The sequence below is a fragment of the Heteronotia binoei genome, chromosome 9 (assembly GCF_032191835.1).
Source record: "Heteronotia binoei isolate CCM8104 ecotype False Entrance Well chromosome 9, APGP_CSIRO_Hbin_v1, whole genome shotgun sequence".
NCBI classification, from domain to species: domain Eukaryota; kingdom Metazoa; phylum Chordata; class Lepidosauria; order Squamata; family Gekkonidae; genus Heteronotia; species Heteronotia binoei.
Genome location: NC_083231.1, coordinates 26875520 through 26898832, shown reverse-complemented (window position 1 = coordinate 26898832; position 23313 = coordinate 26875520). Strand labels below are relative to the sequence as shown.

Sequence of the window (23313 nt, the reverse complement as noted above, 5' to 3'; positions counted from 1 at the left end):
CGGAGCCTCAACCAATGGGAAAAACAGAGGCATTGCTCTGTGGCCCCCATGTGATTAAGCAAGCCTTGCAAAGCAAGCTGTGACACAGAATAAAGCAAGAGAGAGGGAGAAGAAAGCAGATGACAGCCAGTTGCTTGGGGGCCTAATAGGAGCCCTTGGAGGGCCTGATTTGGCCCCCAAACTGCATGTTTAACACCCCTGCCTTAGAGCAAACTAATTTATGCAGTAGCTCACAACGTTAATGCCAGTAGCTCAAGAAGTAGAATTTTTGTTCACAAGACTCCACAGCTCAGAGGGAGCATTGGTCTCAGAGCATTTAGAAGCCTTGGATGCTAAAGGCTTGATTCAAAGGAAGGAAACTTTCCACTAATTTGCACGTTTTCATTTCTGTTAAATCAATTCTTGGGCCAAAACACTCTGTGCTGTTTCAAAGACGCTTGCGTGTGTCTGATGTTATACTGGCAGCCTCTACAGAGGCTAAGTGATCCATCTGTGTGGTCCGGAAATTGCCAAAGTTTATTTTACCTCAGGAGCCGAGATATCTATGGCCGTGTTCCGTTCAGCCAGAAAACACACAGTAACAGCATTGTGTAAAACGCCATTTGCCGATGTGGAGTTGGTCCAAGACACAGATTTGAGATGCATTAACTCCGGCAGCCCATGTAGAAGCTAGTTGAGCTCATAACACTCCTGAAATGGAATCTGACAAAGGTGGCTTTTTGGATTTTGTCTCTTCCCCCACCCCTCCTTCCCCCCAGCCTTTTTGCTTATAATGGAACCAATGTTGCAAATCATCCACAAGGACTGCCTCCACTGGCATAAATGCATGAACACCGCTGAAGCAGCAAGCCTCTAAGGCAGGTGGGCATGTGAGATTAGGCTGGAGAGAAAGGAATAGGAGAGTTCAATCCATTTAAGGGCAATACGTTTGCACATCCGCTATATGAAGAGAACAGCTGAAGCAATCTAAAAAGATCCATCCTTTTGCAAAAATGTGCCTTTTGTACTCTGATTTTGCACTAAAGGCCTTTTCAGGTGTTACGTTTCTAGGGCTCCAATCTCATGCACTGGAATAGCATGGAATGCACCATCACCATAATGTGTATATTTTGTAGCTTAGACACCCCTTAAAAATCTGCCGCTTGGGTGGAAGTGAGCATCGGCTGTGGACCACCCTGCCACAGCCTCCATGCCAAATGATCCCACTGAGCTGATGCAAAACCATTAAACATGCTGCTCCTTTTGGAGCTGAGTTAGTTATGAGCTAGCTCAGTTTTTTAGCTTCTGGCTCTCACATTTTTGCCTTAGAGTTTCGGAGTTAAATCCAGAGTTTAGGAAGTCAACGAATTAACGTGGTCCTTGTATATTAGAGAGTTTAATTCAGTCCACACTGGGTAAAGCCCTAGCAGAAACTGCCCAGTATATACTTAGACAGAGGACTGCCAAGATGTTCAACTCAAGCCAAAAAACAGGCATTGCGAGAAGTCTACAGTATCCCTCATATGAATGAGCACAGCCGTAGACGGTGTCATGATCCTGGGCCTAGTGAGGCCTACAGGCTCCAGAAGCCTGCCTAGGAGGCCCTACATTTCCCAGGATCCCCTCTGTCCCCTGATTGGGTAGCAAGGTTTTGGAGGGAAAACTGGCCCAGAGAGGGGTGGGACCTGGGAGGAAAGCATGAAAGGGCCAAGCACAGACAGGGTGTGTTCTCTCTCTCATTGTGTGCAATGCCAGTCAAGAACTCCAAGGCAGCAATATGTAAAGACCCCCAAGGCAGCAATAAGTAGGCAGCTAACCACAAAAATCACATATGCATTAAAATAATCCAAAATGCATGTAAAAAATAAAAATATTCACGATCCACCACAGTCGTTAACAACTCTTTAAAGTAGCTATTGCAGCTGCTTCAGACAAAGACAGCAAGATTAAAAAGCGGAAGGCAAAGAAACGCTAATAGCCAGAAATAAATCCACCAGGCAATGATATCAGTGCTACTTTGAGGAAGAATGGAAAGAGGAGTAAGCAAAGAACCGGGATCAAGTATCTCTGCCATGGTGGGAAGCTCTCCAGTACTCTCTCGCAGCACAACTAGTCTTGAAAAGGAGTTACTGTGTGGATCTTTAAAAAGTGCAAAGAACTTGGCCTACTGAAAAGTACTACAGAATGACTAACATAAATGGACAGTGCACGTTATTTGTGGTGGTGTCTGCGCTGACCTTAAACCTCTGTTTTTCCACCTTTGATCAAAAATGTGGAAATGGGAGCAAAGGAACAGCTTAAAATACAAACTGTAAAATCATGTGGGCCATCTGTAATTAACTACGTTCAATCTTCCTGCTCTAAACTTGCACAGGCATCTTTTCAAAAGAAAGCCTTTTGTCTTGGGTAAAGTTCTCACACTTGTCCACAAGGTGGCAGCCACATCCATTTGCAAAAGATGTATACCTTGTGCTCCGTAACCTCATCCACACTGGGCCTTCCTTTTCTACAGTCTCCTGTGAGTTCCTATTACAAATTCTTTCTCAGATTTCAGAGGTTGGTCTCATCTGCAGATAATTCCATTCCTTTAGGACAGTGGCCCCCAATTTTTTTTGGCACCAGGTACCAGTTTTGCGGAAAACAATTTTTTCACGGACTGGTGGGGAGGGGGGGGAGACACTGGGGGTTTTGCCACCCCAGGCTGCCCCCCATGCCCACGCCACATCCCTGCCCCCCATGGGGTCTTCAAATGGGGGGGGAGAGAGACTGGGGCTGTTTCTGCCTCCCTCTCTCATTTAAAGACCCCCACCGATCAGCTCTGAAAGTAAATCTGAGAAAGGTCTATAAATGAGGGGTGGGCTAAGGTCACAGCAGTGCTGCGGCATGGGAACCCTGCAAGGGGAGGCAGCCTTGGAGCGAGGCCGTGCTGCCTCTTTAGTCTGGGGCTGCTCTGCCTCACTCTGCAACCCAGTTGCTAGCAGGCCACGGATTGGTACTGGTCCACAGCCCGGTGGATGGAGACCCCTGTTTTAGGACTAGGGTGTCAAACATGCAGCCCACAGGCCGCGAGCTGGAAGCAGGGCTCTTATCCTGCCCAAGAGCAACTGGTGTGAGGGAGGAAACAGGGCATTGGGCAGGGATGTGAGCGGGAAGAAAAGGGGAGGAGGAGGAAATTAAGATTTATACTCCGCCCTTCACTCGGCGTCTCAGAGCGACTTACAATCGCCTTCCCATCCTCTCCCCAAAATGGACACTCTGTGAAGCAGGTGGGGCTGAGAGTTCCACTCTGATCCTGGCTTCAACATGGCAGACCAACCTCATCTGCAGCAGTCAAGCTGGAACCCCTTCACTTCAGCAGCAGCCTCACCGGTAAGCTAAGTTGGGGGCTGCTGCAGCCGCATTCATCCTGGCTTGGGGTTCAGTACAGTAATTTTATTACAGTTCGTAGCCAGCACAAAACAGTCCATGTTGGAGACCAAATAACAAAACACAACCAAATAATATTTAAAAATGTGAATACCGATGCATGAGCAGATTAAGGATGAAACATTTACAATACCCAACAGTCCATATCAGAGCTCCGTGGCAGAGTGGTAAAGCTGCAGTACTGCAGTCCAAGCTCTCTGCTCACTACCTGAGCTCGATCCCGGCGGAAGCTGGGTTCAGGAAGCCGACTCAAGGTTGACTCAGCCTTCCGAGGTTGGTAAAATGAGTACCCAGCTTGCTGGGGGGAAAGTGTAGATGACTGGGGAAGGCAATGGCAAACCATCCCTTTAAAAAGTCTGCCGTGAAAACATCATGGTGCGAAATCACCCCAGAGTCAGAAACGACTGGTGCTTGCACAACCTTTACCTTCACAGTCCGTATCACACCTTTACATACTGTTTATGAATTCTGTAAGCTGCTGCTAAAAATCTGGCACATGCCAACGTCACCTGAGGGTTAGGTTTGGGGTTTCAAGGCAAGGTCGCATGGCTCTTTGCTTGGCCTGCAGCTCCAAGGATTCTGTCCTGCATGACTGTGGGGATTTGCACGTGCATTTGTGAGGGGTGCAGATGATCCTCTGCTGGGGCTTGCTGGCAGTCAGCGCTACCATCGTATTTGCACCCCTCCATGTTGCCCATGGAAGGTGCTCTTTGGCAATTCCTCCTGCCATCAAACATGCGGCTCTGTGGCTGGGCCTCCCTCCCCCTCGAACCACCTGGCAGCTTGAAGTCATAAGTGGCTGCTGTCTCTTTTTTTGAATTAAAAGTTTCATTAAGCTTCAAATAAACAAAAAGGGGAAGGAAAGAATAGTACCGGGGCATATAGGGAAATCAGGGTTGGAAGGGGAGAGCAAACGTCTCTTTTGTTTACATTTTCTTTCTTATTACAAAATCTCTAATTCTATTAATTCATAATCTGAGTATCATTTGCAGTTTATATCTTCCATTTTGCCTCTTATATCCTTCTATCGCTTTATGACTCTTTCTTTTGGCTTGCAAATACACATTTCTTATAATTGCACCTAATTTAGTACAGTGTGTGGTGCTAACTCCTTATCCTATATCCTTATACACAGATATGCTGCCACTTAATTTCCTCAGATTCCAAACTCATATTACATCCAACCAATCATACAGTGGCTGAGAAGTCTTCTTACTGTCTTGTATATTTCCTTCTCTTAGTTTCACGGAAAGCAAGTCCATTTCTGCCATCTCTTAAGAGCTGGTGGCTGCTGCCTCATGGGGTGGGCAGTGCCACCGATCTCATTATACTGATCACTAGGCAGTCTGGGGTCTCCACCACACAATCAGCGGTGAGGACACGCTAACTCGGAGTTTACCAGCTGCTGTCCTTTATAAAGTTTGTATCTCTGGTATTTTATTTACCTGTTTAATGTATTTATATCCCGCCTTTCTGTTCAAAGGAACACTCGAGGCAGCTAACGCATATGAACAAATAACAAAGAAAGCCACCCCTGGCAGAATGTAGCACCCTCACACGGTCGTTCCTTTTAAAGGTATCAGCAGTCAAGGAGTGAGGATGAATTGGTAGAAAAGCTAAGCCTGGATGGCAAAGCCTCCCCAGCAGTTATACTTATATGAATATCACTGATCTACACCTAGCGGGTTATGGATTACAGGGCTCCTAGAGTCCTTGCCTTATGAAACACTTCAGTTCCAGTTATTTCCTGAGGTGTGCAAGGGTTGTACCAAAAGCAGCTAGAGCAGGGGTGTCAAACATGCAAGCCTGGGGACCAAATCAGAAGGGCTCCTATCAGGCCCCTGAGCAACTGGTTGTCATCTGCTTCTTTCTCCCACTCTCTTGCTTCCTTCTGTATCACAGCTTGCTTTGCAAAGTTTGATAATCTCACAGCAGAGCTACAGAGCATGTGCGTGGAAAGGGAAAATCAGAACCCTCCTGGTTGAAAGCAGCTTCTGCGTGTACATGAGATTCTCTGGGTCCCCACCTACAATAATGTGTATGGGATTATTCCTTACTCTTCATATTTTGATTTGTTATGGGTCATACTGTTGCTGTGATTTCTAGATTCACAACCAACGTCTTCCTTTTAACTAGAAATCAATCTTATCTCAAAGGTCTACAGACAAATATGTCCCTTGCTGAAACTGGTTCATTTCAATACATCTAAGATGCCATCCGTGGTTAATGCTAGTTGTTTCAACTGTGATAACTGCATACATTTTGTTTTTAATTACGTTATTAAGTTTAGTACACACTGCATACATTCTTCGCAGAGTGGTGTTTCTCAAAAATAATTTGCTTACTGACCTTGGCTTCTGGATCACTGTTGATGCTAGAGGAATCATCTTCATCACACTGTGGGGCATTTCTATTAGGAAACAAGACTAAAATCAGGCTCAGTGTCAAGTATTAAAAAGATGAAATACATTTACATAACGCTTTTAAAACAAAGAGTCTTCTGCACCTATGATGTTTAGTGGTATCCACATCCAGTGCCGGATTAAACCCTGTGAAGGCCCCTAGGCAGTCGAAATCTTGGGGGCCCCCTTGCAAATTATCTCAGAGTCAGAGCACCTTCCCTGCCACCCATGGCCCCCGCTGAAGCCTGCAGGCACCTTCTCAAAAGTCCCCTTGACAAAGCTGTGGGGGAGAGGCAGAGAGAGGCAAAGTTGGCGATGTTGCCAGCAGCAGCCATGCCAGGCAAGTCAAAGAGCAGCTCAGTTGCTAGCTGCACGTGCAGGTTGGGAGGGCTGCAAGCAGGGGAGAAACCGGGGGGGGGGGGCAGCGGGCCCGGGGCCCCTAAAGGCATGGGGGTCCATAGGCCAGTGCCTACTTGGCCTAATTGTTTATCCAGCCCTGTCCACATCTACACTAAAACATCATTGGCTCAAACATTTGAAGGGTATCTGGGCAGAAGATGACCAGTGTACCCAAGGAGTGAGAGAGGAAATGGTTTGTCCAAACAGAGTTCTCTGTGCAGACGGTTCTTGTAAATAAGCCAAGCTACATATCTATGGGTTTTTTCCAGAATAATACCCTTCCAAAATTCACCATTTTTTACCTCAGTATTTCCTAGGAAGTTCTTTTCCACTACCTCCTCTTCAGTCTCTCTTGACCAATCTATACAAGATCCCTCCTCTCTATTGAGACCTACTGTAGTGTAGGTGGATTTAATATTGGACTAGGAACGGGGAGTCCAAATTCATGAAGCTCACCAAACCTATCATACAGGGCTACTCTGATGGTAAAACCGAGGAGAGGAGAACCATGTACACTGCCCAGAGCACCTTTAAGGAAAGGCAGGATAAAAATGTAATGAGATATAAATAAATTCTATATCCATACAAAAATCACTAACAAATCACTGCAATTCACACAAAGATCTTTATTGAAAGTATAAAAACAATTCACCTTTTCCTGTCAGCCTTCCTGCACAAAAAGATGGTTTTGTTCAAACCTGGATAGCCCAGGGTAGCCCAATTTCGTCAGATCTTGGAAGCAAAGCAGGGTCAGCTCTGGTCAGTATTTGGAAGGGAGACCACCAAGGAATACTAAGGTGGTGAAGCAGAGGCAGGCAATGGCAAATCACCCAGTTTGAGAGCCAGTTTGGTGTAGTGGTTAAGTGTGCAGACTCTTATCTGGGAGGACCGGGCTTGATTCCCCACTACTCCACTTGCACCTGCTGGAATGGCCTTGGGTCAGCCATAGCTCTGGCAGAGGTTGTCCTGTGTGAGTCCTTTCAGCCCCACCCACCTCACAGGGTGTCTGTTGTGGGGGAGGAAGTTAAAGAAGACTGTGAGCCGCTCTGAGACGCTAAGATTCGGAGCGGAGGACGGGATATAAATCCAATACCTTCCTTCTTCTTACCTCTGAACATCTCTTGCCTTGACAACCCCATGGGGTTGTCGTAAGTCAGCTGTGACTTGGGTGGGGGGTGGGAAAGACAACACAAAGGCTCTTTTGACAACCTATGGAGCGGGTCTACTTACAGGAAAGATTTTGTTCATTATAGCTAAGATTGCCATCCTGAACACACTGATCTGAAAGTAAATTCTACCAAGATCCATAATGGGACATATTAACAAGTAACTATATTAAGGACCAGGGGTGGAATTCTAGCAGGAAATCCTTTGCATATTAGGCCACACACCCCTGAGGTAGCCAATCCTCCAAGAGCTTCCAAGGCTCTTTTTGTGAGCTCTTGAAGGACTGGCTACATCAGAGGAATGTGGCCTAATATGCAAAGGAGCTCCTGCTAGAATTCCACACCTGTTAAGGACTGAGAGGTACGGATACAACAGATTTTTTTTTTAAAAAAAGCATACCTGAGCTTCAAAGAGGCATAGCGCAAAGTTGCTCCTTCAAACTCCTTTAAGCTTGGATCTGGGTTCACTGTGGCCGCATGAAGATCCTAAATGAAAAGAGCATTTTCAAGAGGATGTTAGTTATTTAACCCAAATGAAGTAATTATGTATTCAAAGGAAAATAAAACTGCTTCCTGCAAAGCGACAACACAGTGTTTTCGGCTGAAGTGGATACAGGCATGCATATATTTTTCAAAGAACGGCTTGTTAAAAACAGGCATTGTTTGGTTACAGGTGAATGTTTGCCCTGCTGACCTGAACAAATGTATTCTGCGTGAAAAGATCAAAACTAGGTAGCACATCGGTGAGCAAAACCTCCCCTAGTGAAACTCCCGTTCATTTCAGCAGATTAGATGTTATGAGTGATGTGTGGAGAGAGAAATGATATATACAGCCACAGCCATGCAAAATATTGTGTTTTTTTAATGTTAAAAAAAGGATTAAGATGTTCTGAAATCTGACAATATACTTGCCTTCCAAATGTCACTATTAATCTTTCCCCCATTCAGTACAGCAAAATCACTCCATGGCTGTTTCTAGACATGTAATTATTCACACAGGGAGAAGCACATTCATTTAAAAAAAAGAAAAAGAAAAGAAGGGGGGAAAAGAAAAAAAAAACAAGACACTGTTGTTAGCATTGATATTTACAGGTTGGGTTAGGGAAACAGAACACCTTGAAATTCAGCAGCTTAACCTGTGGTAAAAACCAGGGCCAGACCAGGAGTTTATGCTACTCTTTCTTATAAATTTGAAATCTGCTGCTTCTACTTGGGTTTTATATGCTGAGCAGCATAACTATAAGCACATTCACAGATCTAGAGTGGACCTTGATGCTACTTTGCCCATTTTAATTGTTAATGTCTGTCTGTTCTTTACTTCTTCCTCATTACAAGGAAATCTGCCGATGGGGGTAAAAAGACTCCCAACCTGTGTCCCATCTGGCTAAAGAACCTCTCTGTACCTCCTCCAAAAACACAAGCAGAGGCTTTCAATGTGTGGACGTTTACATAACTGAACCAGATGCCCCTAGACTTTTGATTCCCCAGGGAGCGGCCTGGTTCTTCTCTAGATCTGGACTGGCCCAGGATACAATGGGATCTGGCAATACTCAGAACAAGGAATGTCTCCAGCGTTATTTCCTAAGGAATGTAACCGAGACAAAAGAAAGGTATTACAATTCAGAACCAGACAAACGATAAGCTCACCCTTTAATTATGATCTTTGAATGAAAGGAGATCACATGCGGAATTTAGTCAAATTGCCTTGGCCTACTCAAAGAGAAATTGGGGGGCGGGATGCATTTCTGTTCCCCTGGGACTTTGTGAGTTGGCAATTCTCTTGTATTTTCAAGCTACTAGATCAACTTAAAGTTAGTGGGAATTTCAACATATGGAGGGAAGGGCGACATTGATGGAAGGTGATTAGTAAGAAATACAGACAATACCTTGCTGCAAGAAAATTGCAAGCAAGAGAAACAAGTACATATATTTTCTTCCATTTCATAATAGATCAAAATCCTTCTGTTTCATTCCACCCACAAGTCCCTAAAGCATTTCTACGTAATTCAGAAGTTTAAGAATTTAATAATGAAAAACACGACTCTCAAACCATTTGCACTGGGAAGAGGGATAGCGGTACCCATACAATTCCCACAGCAAAAGTATAAGTAGCTCAGGGAGAGCAGGAAATAAGGAGAAGAAAATGTTAAAGAGTGATTCCTTCTCCTCCTCCTCTGCTCCACCTCCTATGCCATTCTCGCCTTCTAAAAAGCAGCCTCAGTAGCTGCATTTGGAAAAAAACCAAAATGATCCCGGGGGGGGGGGGAGGTAATATGCTGTTCTGACCACATGTGTATGAATGTTGGACTCCGCAGGAGTTCAGGCACCCCCCCTCTCCCCACCCCACTTCTTGCAAGCAACATATAAAGGAACCGATAGCGGCTCTCCAGATTGAACTGGAGCTGCTGAAGATTGAACCTGGGACCTTCTGCATGTAAAGCAAAGTCTATTCCACTGAGCCACAGCCCTCCTTCCAAAGGGAGTCTCCCCAAAGGAGAGGCATTGCCTTCATGCCTGCTAGGGCTGCCAAGCTCCCATCAGGGGCAGGGGATTCCCACCCTGGAGGGCCCCCAACCTGCTGGCAGGGAGCAGGCCGCCGGGGGGGATTCCTACCCCCAAAGAACCCCATAGGTGTGCGCCGGGAATGCTCTAGTACTCATGCTAAAAACTCTATGGTGTGATGCTCTAGGACTCATGGTAAAACTCTATGGTACCACAGACTCATGGTAAAACTCTATGGTACCATAGAGTTTTAGCACAAGTCCTAGAGCATCCTTGGCCCCAAGCACATGTGAGGGACAAGTCCCCCACTGTAGCAGTGGAGGGACTTGGTAACCCTAATGCCTGCTGCTCCATGTGGAAACAGCTACTTTCTTTGCAGGAGGAAGCTTGGCTTGATACCTCTGAATCTGTGTAATCCCTCACTGTTTTGTGACTAGGGTTGCCAGGTCTGTGTTGGAAAATATTTGGTGACTTTCCAGGAGAGGGCAGGGTTTGGGAAGGTAAGAGGCCTCAGCATGGTCCATTCCATATAGTCCAGCCTTCAAAGTAGCTATTTTCTCCAGGGAAGCTGATCTCTGCCAGCTGCAGATCAGCTGTAAAAGCGGGAAATCTCCATGCTACACCTGGAGGCTAGCAACCCTATTTGTGACTGGACCCCATTCTCATGGCAGCCATTTTGTTGCAACACCCACTATTCTTTTCCCAGAATTCCAAAAATGCACATGGGACAGTCTGGGGAACACTGAATATGCTAAGTTTAGGAGACCTTTCTGTTAAACACCAGAGGAAATTTACAACATAAGAATTAAAAAGAGAATTAGCAGTAATATTATACCAATAGCTATACGCTGGACAGAATTTGATGAATTCAAAACTAGTCAGGAGCAAATAACTGACTCGAATGGTGTGAAAACAAAAGGGGTAAGGATGACATGGTACATATATACAGGTCTCATTCATGGCAGTGTAAATCACAACTAAGCATTATGTCTGAACTATACTGTGGCTTTTTACAATGATTCTCAGAACGTTTTTGTCATGTCTGGTATTATTTGTCATCCTTTAATCTTTTTTCCTGATAAAACCTTCAAGGGACTTTACTAATGGATAAAGTAGAGAGCTGCCTTTGAAAAACTAGCTTACATAAATACCCAAATTAAACCAATGTTGAGTACATATTAATTAGCTAGTGCTTATATGCTGGACCTATTTTTTTCCTTTGTTTTAAATACATCTTTGCTACCGGTGACTAGGGGCATTTTCAGCTTACTTTCTGCAGAACTGAAACTTGTTTCCCTGTTATTAAAATCTTCCAATTAAGCCACAGTATAGTATAGTATAGAATGCAATTTTCAGCATTCCTGCTTAAAATCTTCCTTATGGAAATCTGTTAAAACTGAACTGCTTTCCATTCAAATCTGTTCTAAGTTTTTATGTGAAAAGGCACAAGAAAAAATGTCGGATATCACATAATAAGGAAACTGACAAATTACTCAGTCAGAAAATGTATTCGAGGGGCTTTCTGAGGTAGCTGAAAGGCTGTGTCTATGAGTGTCAGATAGCTTCTAAGCGAAACTGAATAGTAAATATGAGGTAAATTGTTGCAGGTAATGAACAAAAGGAAAGCCAGCAGGGTTCCAGTTGAATACATTTTATTCCAGATACTGCTGGCATTTCAGATAGGGCATCTTAGCGTTTAAAGGATGCCCCATAAATGGAAAGAAAATCTAATAATAATTTAAACCACCAATAATTTAAACCTCCAGCCCAGGCTAGGTGATCTCAGAAGCTAAACATGATGGCCACTGTTAGTGTTAGGATTGGAGACAATCAAGGAATACCAGAGCCACTACAGAGAGGCATGGAATGGCAAATTACCTCTGAATGTCTCTTGCCTCAAGATCCTATAGGGCTGCCGTAAGTTAGCTGTGACTTGACAGCAACGCCCCCCCTCCCCCTTAAAAAACAGAACCCTACAATCTGCCTCATAAGGCAAGATGCCTCACCTTTCCCAATTGTAGGGGTGTCCCTAATTTATATGCAACTGAAATGTATGCATTCCCCTCATGGTGCAAGAATTATCTGTGGTGCAACAGGAACAAACCAGCTTGAATTATTTCTTCATTGTTCAGACAATTAATGGCGTAATTCATGAGGTCGCTGTCCTTTTCCTTAATAAAAGCCACTTCTAAGGAACGAAAGATATAATGAACGAACAGAACGTGGACTAGGAAGAGCCCAGGAATGAAGCTGTCAGCTAAGATGCATGGAGAAAAAGCCTATGAAATAAAAGTGGGGGGTGGAGGGGGGAGAAGAAATCTTTCCCCAGTCTTTTCTTGGGTTTTCTAGGGGATGCATGAGCAACTCTAGGCAGTCAGCAAGCCAGCAGGAGCTCATAAGCTACCTGATGAAGACCTCTGTTATAATGAAAACTGCAGCATCACATTGTTAGGTTAAGGTTGAAAGGCACAAGGACATTTTTAGGTGAGTCTAGACCTTCTTCAATGCAAATGAGATGAAAACACAAATATTAGATATTAACATAAAGATGTCAGGAAATCCAAAAGGGCAATAAAACATATTATGGATGGTACGTCTTCAGGATGTTTGGATTTACTCATTTAAATTTGCTCTATCAAAGGGGAAAACATTCTTTATTTCAAATTCCTTCCACGTTGGGAGGGGCGGTCTTTGTACATAACTGGTTTCTTTTCAAGGACTTCCTTGAAGGACCGTCTACATTCCCTCCTGTTATACTACATGCCCCAGGACTCAAGATAAGAGTGAGCACGCTAGCCCCAATTTATCTGATTTTGTTTTGTGTTTAGATGCAGCTCCATGGGGTTCCCATGACAAGGTGGCTGGAAGAGCTCCCACAGATTTTTTTTTTTTTGGGGGGGGGGGGTGCGGGACAGAGACAAGTGTTGCTTCAGTTCTCCCTTGTTAATGCCTGGGGAGGCCTGACCGTTGTTTGCCTAATTTAGAAAAAACTCATGCTGATGCACTCTGAGAATGCTGTAAGGAGTCTTTATGATAATCACGCAAAGGATTTCAGCTTCAGAATATGAAGCGCTGTGACTTCTCTGCGACACCTCTGGAGGTGACAAACATGGGGTGAGGGAAATCACCCTTCTCCAGTGTTCTAGGTCAGGAAGATCCTGTATCTAGCTCCACGACAGGAGTTAACTCTGGCTTCTGCAGACTGCATTTACATAAATCCCGGTTCACATTTACATTTCTCCTTGTCCTCTTGCGCCTGGCAGCAATTCGGGGAGAATTGCACGGAAGGCAGGACTAGTTTGCATGACTGGAATCAATCTGTTGTTTGTTATGAAACAAGCTGGCTCAGAGCCACTATGGGACCCTGGAAAAAGATTCCACTTCCACACACACTTCCACACCCGACGACCATAATCTAAACCAAATTTTGTAACAGAACAAATCGTTCGGCTTTCTGTTTCAACGGATTTATAGTAATAAAAGAATCGGCCTCTCTGTCCATCAGTTATTTATTTATTTTCTGCCTTTCTCCCCAGTGGGGATAGAATTGCCAGCTCTGGGTTGGGAAATGCCTGGAGATTTTGGGGGTGGAGTCTGGAGAAGGCAGGGTTTGGGGAGGGTATAATGCCTTGAAGTCCACCCTCCAAAGCAGCCAGTTTCTCCAGGGGAACTGATTTTATTCATCTGGAGACAGGGCCGGATTAAACCCTGTGGAGCCCCCTAGGCAGTCAAAATCTCGGGGCCCCCCTCATAAATTATCTTAGAATTGGAGCGGCTGCCCCACCATCTGCAGCCTGCAGGTACCTTTTTTAAAAAACCCTTGACACAGCTGCAGGGGAGAGGCAGAGAGAGGCAAACTTGGCAATGATGTCAGCATCAGCCACACCAGGCAAGTCGGGCAAAGAGCAGCTCAGTTGCTGGCTGTGCATGCAGGCTGGGAGGGCTCAAGCAGGGGGGAAACTGGGTGGGGGGGGGAGCTAGCCTGGGGCCTCTAAAGGCATGGGGTCCCATAGGCCAGTGCCTTCTTGGTCTAATTGTTAATCTGGCCCTGTCTGGAGATCAACTCTAATAGCAAGAGATCTCCAGATACCACCCACTAAATGAGGCCCAAAGCAGCTTACATAATTCTCTTTTCCTTCATTTTATGCTCACAAGAACCCTGCAAAATAGGTTAGGCTGAGAGTGTGTGGCTGGCCAAAGGTCACCCAGCAAGCTCCCATGGCATGAGTAGCAATTTGAACCTGGCTTTCCCAATTCTAATCCAACACTTTAACTACTACACCAGAGAATAAAGCTACAAGACTCAACATTGGCCACCAGTGGCAGGATTATTGTGGGAGTTTGAGGGTCAGAACTGAAAGGCAAGGGAAAATCCTGGCCCAAGTGAGACAAACCACCACCATACCATGCTGTTTGTAATGGAAGCGAAGGGTCTCTGTTTGTGGCAGACGTAACTCAGAAAATAATGCTACATATCTGAAAACTGGTCACAAATCCCAGAATGATGACAGAAGTTGCAGTGCCAAAAATGAAGGGAACCGGAACACCCTGAACTGGGTTATCTTCATGATAGGCCACATGTAATAAAAGAGCTTTCCAGTAACGAGTCTAATATGTAGATCCCCTGTCTGCCAAGGAAGGCTATAGAGTGACGCACTCAACCAGACCTACCTCACAGGGTTGTTGTGAGGATAAATGGAGGCAGGGCTCATTTCATAGCAGGAGCACCTTTGCATATTAGGCTGCACACCCCTAATGTAGTCAATCCTCCAAGAGCTTACAGTAGTCCTTTTAAATAACAGCCCTGTAAGCTCTTGGAGGATTGGCTACATAAGGGGACTAATTAGGGGTGTGAAGCTCCTGCTACAAAGTAAGTCTTGAGTGGAGGATGGGAGAATAAGGCAGCTTTGGGTCTCCACTGGAGAAAGACTAGGTATGGCATTTGTTAGAAGTCTAATTTTAATGACATTACAAAGAGCTATCACATATTTCAACAACACAATAATAATGATAACAACCCAGTGCCTGAACTGGGAATTCTAATTTCTGTTCCCCTGCGTATAACTACTAAAACAGCTTAATGCTCCATTACCATGCATGTAACTCCCCTGCTTCTGTTCATAACATTAGCAAAGGCTTGCTGTTGTACTACTATTAAGTACATTCTGTTGCCAAGCACGATAGGGATAAGCGGTGCTTTTTTTTGAAGCAGAAACTCCTTTGCATATTCGGCCACACTCCCCTGATGTAGCCAATGCTACTGGAGCTTACAGTAGGCCTTGCACTAAGAGCCCTGTAAGCTCTTGGAGGATTAGTTACATCAGGGGTCTGTGGCCTAATATGCAAAGAAGTTCCTGCTACAGAAAAAAGCCCTGGATGAGAAAGAATTTGAGACTCAGGTTTGAAAACAGAGTTGGGGGGCATGGAAAACTTAGGTGGAGGGAGAGAAAATTAAGGAGGGGAAGAAATTAAGGAAAGGAGAGGGGAACTTTGTTATATCTTGCTGCAACACCCTAACCAATGCTTTGCAAGATCAGGCTGAGATGGGTGCAAAGAAAGGAAGAAAGAAGAGCCAGACTACTGTAGAACATGACCTGTACGCTGGCAGTTCCTGTAGCAGCCATCATTTGTGTTGTCTTGTCTTGCTCCAGTGTTGGCTTGGTTGATGATCATGTGAGCATGATCTGTTAGGCAAGTTTGATTCAGTCTGGGAGAAATCAAGTCTAGCTGATAATACAGGGTCTCCTGAAATGCTTAAACTTCCCTGTGCCCCTCGTGGCTGCAGCCAGAACTGCGTTTAAAGATAAGCTGGTTTAAGCATGAGACTGCCTTGAATTCTGCCCCCCTCCCAGTCCATGGCCCTAAGCTGACTAAAATATACTAATGTTTGTAACAATCATTTAAAATATCTTTTCAGCTCTCCACATGCTCCGGGAAGACATGCAACCTTTACCTCAGTTTCTGGAGTAGGAGACGGGGTGATAGAACTAAGCGACCCTTTTCTTGAGCCCTGAAGATCTGCTGGTATTGACACAGGACGTTCCCACTGGGTTGTTCCTGTTGGTATGTGCCAGTAATAAATCCCAGCTATATCGTTGATTTTTTTCCAGCCTGGTGGTAAGTCAGGGTCTGTCTGGAACGACTGGTCACTCCATATATCTGCTGGTAATAAAAATCCAACAAAAGACATTATTGTTAACATGTGAAATGATTTCACATATACCCAAATTCAAACTATGGAAATCATGGTTCCTCAACACTATGATAGTGGGTGCCATGGCACCTACCAGTACTTCCCTTGGTGCCCCTGAGCTTTTCAGAAAGTGGATAGGCAAAGTTTGTTGCCGACTTCCCCCATTCATACGAAAGGGTTTTCCACTGGCGGATCAAGAGGAGCTGGTGAGCACCTGGGCTTTCCTTATTCAATATGCGGTTCCATTCCTTCGTCATGCTTTTCTTCTTCTCAGGAGATGTGAGAAGAGAGGTACTCCATTTGGCTCCACTTCCTGCAGCAGCCATTTTGATCCACCACCCCCTTTCAAAATTCCATAGGTTACCACTGGTCCCAAAAGGTTGGAGATCCCTGATGTAGACACACATTTGTATTATCATAACCAAAACATAAACAAAGGAACGAAGTATTTGTAAATTACTTAGACAGCATTAGTACATACAAGGGGAATTACTGTGTCAGTTGTTCAATAACTAACAACTCCATTTAAATTCTGACTTTATCTAGAAACAGAACTGGGTTTGATTCCCTCCTCCTCCACATGTAACTGCCGGAGTGACCTTGGGTCACTCATACCTCTGTCAGAGGCTGTTCTGGAAAGCAGTTTCTGTCAGAGCTCTCAGCCTCGCCTACTTCACAATGTGTCTGTTGTAGGGAGGGGGAGGAAAAGGAGATTGTAAACTGCTCTGAGACTCCTTCGGGTAGAGAAGGGTGGGGTATAAATCAAATCTCTTATTCTTCAAATGCACTTTGGACACATTGTTAGGGAGGATGTCAGACTAAGAGATCCCACAACAGCAGAGGTGATACCTTTCTCACTGCAGACTGCCAACTCTAGTCCTCATAAGGTGTTGAAATTTTGCTTCCTTGTAATTATTGAAAACACAGGGGGATATTTTATAGACCACTGATTTCAAGGAGAGAATTAAAAACATACTTAGCTCTCCCACTTAAATTAGTGTACTTCTACCACTTAACTATGGCTGGATCATGCTCAGGGTTTTGAAGCTGAATAGTCTTGGATTGCATAGGCAACTTTCAAATTGACTTTATGCAAGCATAGACAGAGTTAGACTGAGGAGGGTGGCGGCAGTGTGGTCATTGCTGTCCAAGTGCGATCCTTTTCAGAACGGCACACCTGGAACCGGAAAAATAGAGTTTTCCGTATAGTTGTTGAAATTTTGAACTGGAAAAAAAGAGAATGATTTTGCCAGGTCAAGGAGGGGTGAATTGGGTAAGCAATGCAGACTCCCAATAACTGAATAACTCAATACAATTCTGTGCTTTAGAAATTTATTATTCAGGACAAAAAACTCAAGATGGAGTATTAACTTTGCTTGCGTTGCTCCTGCAGAAAATTCCTGAGAGTTATCAAAGTACTACAAGCCTATGTACAAAGAACGGCTGTCAGTGAAAAGAGAATCGTTTGCAATGACTGCAGTTTCATATAATTTACCATTTGAATTGAGTTATTCTCCTAAAGAAAAGGATAAAAATGCAAAAGGTTGTACCTCTATCAGCCTCCAAAAGCCATATTGTTCCTTTTCTTGAAGGCTTTTAAAGTTTAGTCCCTTTGATTATTGGAGACGCTGATATAGCCAATTTGTATTAGTTTTAGTTGCTAACAGTTTGACTATGTTATTATTCTAAGCCAGGGGTGTCAAACTCATTTGTTATGAGGGCTGGATTGGAGATAAATGTGACCTTGTCGGCCAGGCCGTGTGCGTCATAAAATGTAATTCCAGTTAGGGGAGAGATAAACTTAATAAAGGACAAAGACAAACACACACACTCATTCTAATCCACCTCACTGGCTTGTTGAGCCTCAGCCAATAGAAGGAAGAGAGGCTTGGCTCAGTAGCTCTGCTGTGCAATTGAGAGAGCCTGGCAAAGCTGGCTCTCCTTCCCCCACTTCCTCCCCAAGGGAGGAGCTTTGCTCTGTAGCTCCTGTGCGACTGAGCAAGCCTGGCAAAGGAAGTTGTGATGCAGAAGAAAGCAAGAGAGGGATAAGGAAGCAGATGACAAGTGAGTTGCGCACAGGGTTGGTAGGAGCCCTCCAGGGGCCTGATTTAGCCCCCCCGGGGCACATGTCTGACACCCCTGTTCTAAGCAATTTAAAACTATATGTGGTGGAGGAGGTGGTAAAAGATGTGTTGAGTTATTCAAAATTTTATTTGCATTTACTACTTTTCTGTGAGCTGGAAGAATCAACTCAGTTTGTATTGTGTACACTGTGCTATTTCCACCAGTAACTTGGAAGAAATTACACACAATTATCAAATAACCTCTAGGAAATGCATAGCTCTTAAACTTAATTTAAACTCTTCAAAGAATCTTCAAAGGGTTAAAGTTCACACATGACATCAAAACATGACTAGTTCTTACATAAATGATCTCAAGTTCCGGTACTTCCTCCCCACTCACCACCCTACATTCTGTGGGTTAACCCTGCCTTTCTAGTTTGCGCCATCACAATTTGTTGTTACATTTGAACCACAAATCGATGGTTTGTGCTTGTCCAAACTAGAACTGGAAACCAAGATCAAAACCATGGTTTCAAATCTAGTTTGCAGGGCAATTCCAAGGGGCTTCTGATTTGTTTGACCTAACAAAGAGGAACACTGGCATCACAAACATCTCCCCTTCCCTTTCCTCTAATATGGGAGATATAATTCCTTTGTGAGTGAAAGCTAATTGCTATAGCTAGAATTGAATAATGATCCCGCACAAAGGCAAAATCTAAAATACTTTGCAATTTCTTTCAAGCCAGCCAACCAAAGATTAAAGGAAAATTACATGTAATTATTCATGAATCATGACTACAAACTGGCATGTTATACGAGATGAAAAACCAAATACAAATGTCTTTGAAGTTTAGAAGCCTCCAACAATGTTTTGACTTGAAAACAAAAAGCAAAACAGATTTCTACAAATCTTGGGCTGCTGAGATAAATAAAAGGAAACAAACTCTGCTAACAACAACAGAACATTTCAAGTGACTGAGCCTCAGTGAATTAAATACAAATGTATTACATGGAATTAAGAACTGATGCCTAATTGCCCAAGTACAGAATTTTTAAAAACACAATTTTGTATTATAAAAACTTATGTATTAAAAATAACACCCCATTCTGCTCTAGTTGTTCTGAAACAAATTAAAATGCATTACTATTAGCATGTCCTACGGGGAAAAAATTATTGGAACTGCATAAAGAAATAAATTTATTTTTGCACTTTCAGGTACACACAGATGGCTCAAGTTGCATATAAAAAAGGATTCATAATTATATATGAAATCAACAAGGATAATGGATACTTGTCCTGAATTGTAATGAACATTCTATACAGGGCTTTTTTGGTAGAAATAGCCTAGCAGGAACTCATTTGCATATCCAGCCACACACCCTGATATCACTATTATTTCACAAAGGGCTTTTTTAAATAGAAAAGGCCCAACAGGAATTCATTTACATATTAGGCCACACACCCTGACACCAAGCCAACCAGAACTGCGTTCCTGTGCGTTCCTGTTAAAAAAAAAAAAAAAAAAAAAAAAAAAAAAAAAAAGCCCTGATTCTATATATCTCATTGATATTCCAAACTGGTACATGGAATCAATACTCCTCTGAGGCCAAGGGTTAGCACCTTGAAGTATTTCCTTGAAAACTCTGTCCACTCTTTAATGAGAAAAGCTCCTGCCTAAATGTCCAAGATGCTGTATACAGCCTCTTAAAATTCATCAACTGTCAGATTTTTCTCAACGGATACTGAAAATAACACAATAAAACAGGCTTACAGAAGAGGCATCTACACTAGTTCACAAAGCATTACAACAGGGCTGGCCAAACTGCAGCCACATGTGGCTCTTTCACTGATATTGTGTGGCTCCTGGAGATTAATGCAGGCTTCTCCCATTGGTACCAAAAATAATTCCTTAACTTTCCCCTATGCTGGTCTTATGGGGACTGTTATTTCCAGCTTCTGTTTTTTAAACATCTCCTTCTAGAATGGTCGTGTTGTGAATTCTATCATATGTATTTTATCTTTCTTTGCAAATAAAGTATTAAGAGTTTTCAGGGGTAGAAAAATAGGTGGTGGAGCTCATCCAGGAATTATTATGCAGCTGCACATACTATTCAATGGACAAGGAGGTAGAACTGTAATATTTGTTTATGTCTTGCAGCTCTCAAACATCTGACATTTATTCTACGTGGCTCTTACGTTAAGCAAGTTTAGCCACCCCTCCATTACAAGGCACCTGATACAACTTTCAAGTTGCCCCCTTCCCTTTCTCTCAATCCAAAATTACATTTGCTCACATGTCTCAGAAAAGAACATGTGACAACATTTACATTTTATACCTCTTTTTAGCATAATTCTATCTAAAAATAATAGCATTTTTATGGAAGAATCTGACATTGCTACAGCTTGTAATCCATTCAGATTTCCTGTTTCTTCCCAGGTCAGTACTGATTGAAAGTTTTTATAGAAATCCATAAAAGTTATTAACCCAGGGGAAAAAAATAGCCTACTGTGTTAAGCACGTCACCTATCAGCTGCTTACAGTTAATCAGAAAGACAAAAAGAACCAGCTGTTTAGATAATTTCCTTGCCTGAACCTGGAAATGATCCTGATATACCACAAGCGCATGTTCTTTTACAAGTCTATATATTTTTGGAAGGGAATCACTGAAAATGAGGATTCCCTCCCCCCAACTAAAGATTTGTTAACTCTGATAATGTATAGGACGGTAAGATCTTTTCACTATTCGCCTCAAACAAGAGTGAAACCATTGAATCTGTAGCAAAATTCTTTTACTATGCTTCCAGGAGATGTTCTTTTTGACCATGGGCTCTATTGTTATCCATATGGTGTTGTCTTGTTATGCCAATAAAGATTTTGTGATGTGATGATGTATCCATAAATTTGGGGGCAATTCTTTCACAGATTATTCCGCGCAAGCACATTGAAAAGGTAACAATATGCTACAGAAACACAACAGTCAGACAACTTAGAGCCTGAAGACACACCCACAGAAGCTTAGGGAGTCATCTGTGGCATTCTGTAGTTCTGAAAAGGTTCAAGACATAATAAAACCTGAATAGAACGATCTTTTGCAGTTTTATAACTCTCTTCTCCAGCTGAGAGTCCACATCAACCCGCTGATTTATTGTGGCAATAAACTCCACTCCATATGATATGCTCCAATTCAGATGCCAAGTTTGGCAAGGCGATCAAAGCAAATTTGGGCATTCAATTAGCATTTCAAGTAGTGATGATGCTACTGTCGTAGCAGAGTGAAATAATACCATAATGCCTTTCCAAAACAAGATGGAAATGAACTGCTACTGCCACCCGATGGCAACGTCAAGAGATAACTTTGCGCGGGGTAATCCCCAGCGCCTGAAAGGGACCCAACCCCCTCTCAACCCTTGCAAATACAGTCACCATTTTTTACATGCTTTCCTTTTTTACTGCTTTCCCTTCAGGAGGGAAAGGATAACAAATCAAGAAGTGCCACAACATGAATCATTGGTTGATCTCAATTCAATTAGACAGATAAAAATTGCAGGAGGCAGCACTTTCGCTTAGGGCACGGCTGACCCGGTGGTGCTATAAAACAAAGCCAATTTTCTCTTCCATTATTTTGCAACATCATGAAGATGTCTTGTCTTGTAGTGCAGGCATCCCAAGGCTGTTTTACAAGGTCAACAGTCACCAAGTTGAAATAGCTTTACGGGTGCAAAAACAGAAGAAGCCTGCTTATCTCTGATCGTTGAAGTAGAACACGACTACGACTGTCCCATAATGCAACACTCAAATAGATACGACAGTGTCTTCTTACATGTTTCAAGAAGGTGGAGCGTTGAAACATAACGAGACTCTCACGGTGCAGTATTTTCCTACACTGCGCCATTCTGGGGCTGCCATGCCAAGCCTGACAGCCAGTGGGAGGGCTGGGGACACGGGCGTCACCACGAGTAATGATGTCACTTCCAGGGAAGATGTGGAAGCAACAGTGGTAGCGCTAAAGTTATTGCTGCCTCTTCTGAATCTTTCCTGGAAAGGATAGCGGATGCTTCCAATGCCGGGTACAGTGCCTGCTCTAGAGCGAATAGCGCCCTAGGCAGGTGCTGCCCCCCGGCACGCTCTGCTCTCCCCCCCCCACCGGGCTCCGCTTGCTCCCCCCAAAAGCTCACCACAACTAAAACTGAGCTCTACCGGCTTCTCGCAGCCAGCGCCTGCACGTTTTGTTAAGAGACGGATGGAAGAGGTATCTCCCCCCTCCTTTCCAGAATGGGAAGTGAGGGGGGAGCAAAGCTTCCTCCATCTGTCTCTTAACAAAATGTGCAGGCGCTGGCTGCAAGAAGCTGGTAGGGCTCCGTTTTAGACGTGGCAAGCTTTGGAAAGGGGCGAGTGAGCGGAGTAGGGCAGGGGGGCGGGGGGGGTGGGAAGGAGGCAAATTAGGCAGTTGTCTTGGGCACCAGGGGGGAGCCCAATTCGGCACCCAGAGCCTCCCAGCGCCCTAGGCAACTGCCTAGTTTGCCTAGTGGACGAGCCGGCCCTGGCTGGGTGGAGTCCTGAGCTATGGGAGCCCAGGGCAGGGGATGTCCTATCCCAATCAGGGATTTGGCCAGTCTGCTTCATTCATCCTGAAGCTGGATTAAGTGTTCGAATACTCTTCCATAATGGAACCGTTCACTCCGACATAGCTTCTGCATGTCACCCCTTCTCACCCCTCCCCAAAATTGTGAATTCCCAGCTGTCAGCTTAGTCATTTATGCATTTATTAAAATTAAAATATCCTGTCTCTCCTCACTGCTCATAGTCTCTTATAAATCATAATTAAAGGAATCACATTTTAAAACAACCCCCCCTCCCAAGACCCCTAATACCTGCAGGTTATACCCTATTAGATATTGGATTGGATTTAGATTGGATTTATATCTTGCCCTATACTCTGAATCTTAGAGTCTCAGAGAGGTCACAATCTTCTTTACCTCCCCCCCACACACACACACACAGCAGACACCCTGTGAGGTAAGTGGGGCTGAGAGAGCTCTTACAGCAGCTGCCCTTTAAAGGACAACTCCTATGAGAGCTATGGCTGACCCAAGGCCATCCCAGCAAGTGCAAGTGGAGGAGTGGGGAATCAAACCCAGTTCTCCCAGATAAGGGTCCACACACTTAACCACTACACCAAAC

The 23313-nt window shown here is 44.0% G+C and overlaps 1 protein-coding gene across 8 annotated transcripts in view; it reads right to left on the bottom strand.

The window, feature by feature from the left end:
* Positions 1-23313, bottom strand: part of APBB2 (amyloid beta precursor protein binding family B member 2) — a 157137-nt gene that overhangs the window by 86104 nt on the left and 47720 nt on the right. For 3 of the 8 annotated variants that reach the window (XM_060246335.1, XM_060246332.1, XM_060246334.1), the window contains 4 exons: positions 15828-16036; positions 8285-8347; positions 7773-7858; positions 5755-5815 (listed from right to left, as the gene is read on the bottom strand). In XM_060246335.1, the coding sequence (XP_060102318.1) occupies positions 5755-5815; positions 7773-7858; positions 8285-8347; positions 15828-16036 (419 nt within the window). The remainder of the gene's footprint in view (positions 1-5754; positions 5816-7772; positions 7859-8284; positions 8348-15827; positions 16037-23313) is intronic. The other 5 variants (XM_060246333.1, XM_060246339.1, XM_060246338.1 and 2 more) reach the window with 3 other exon arrangements.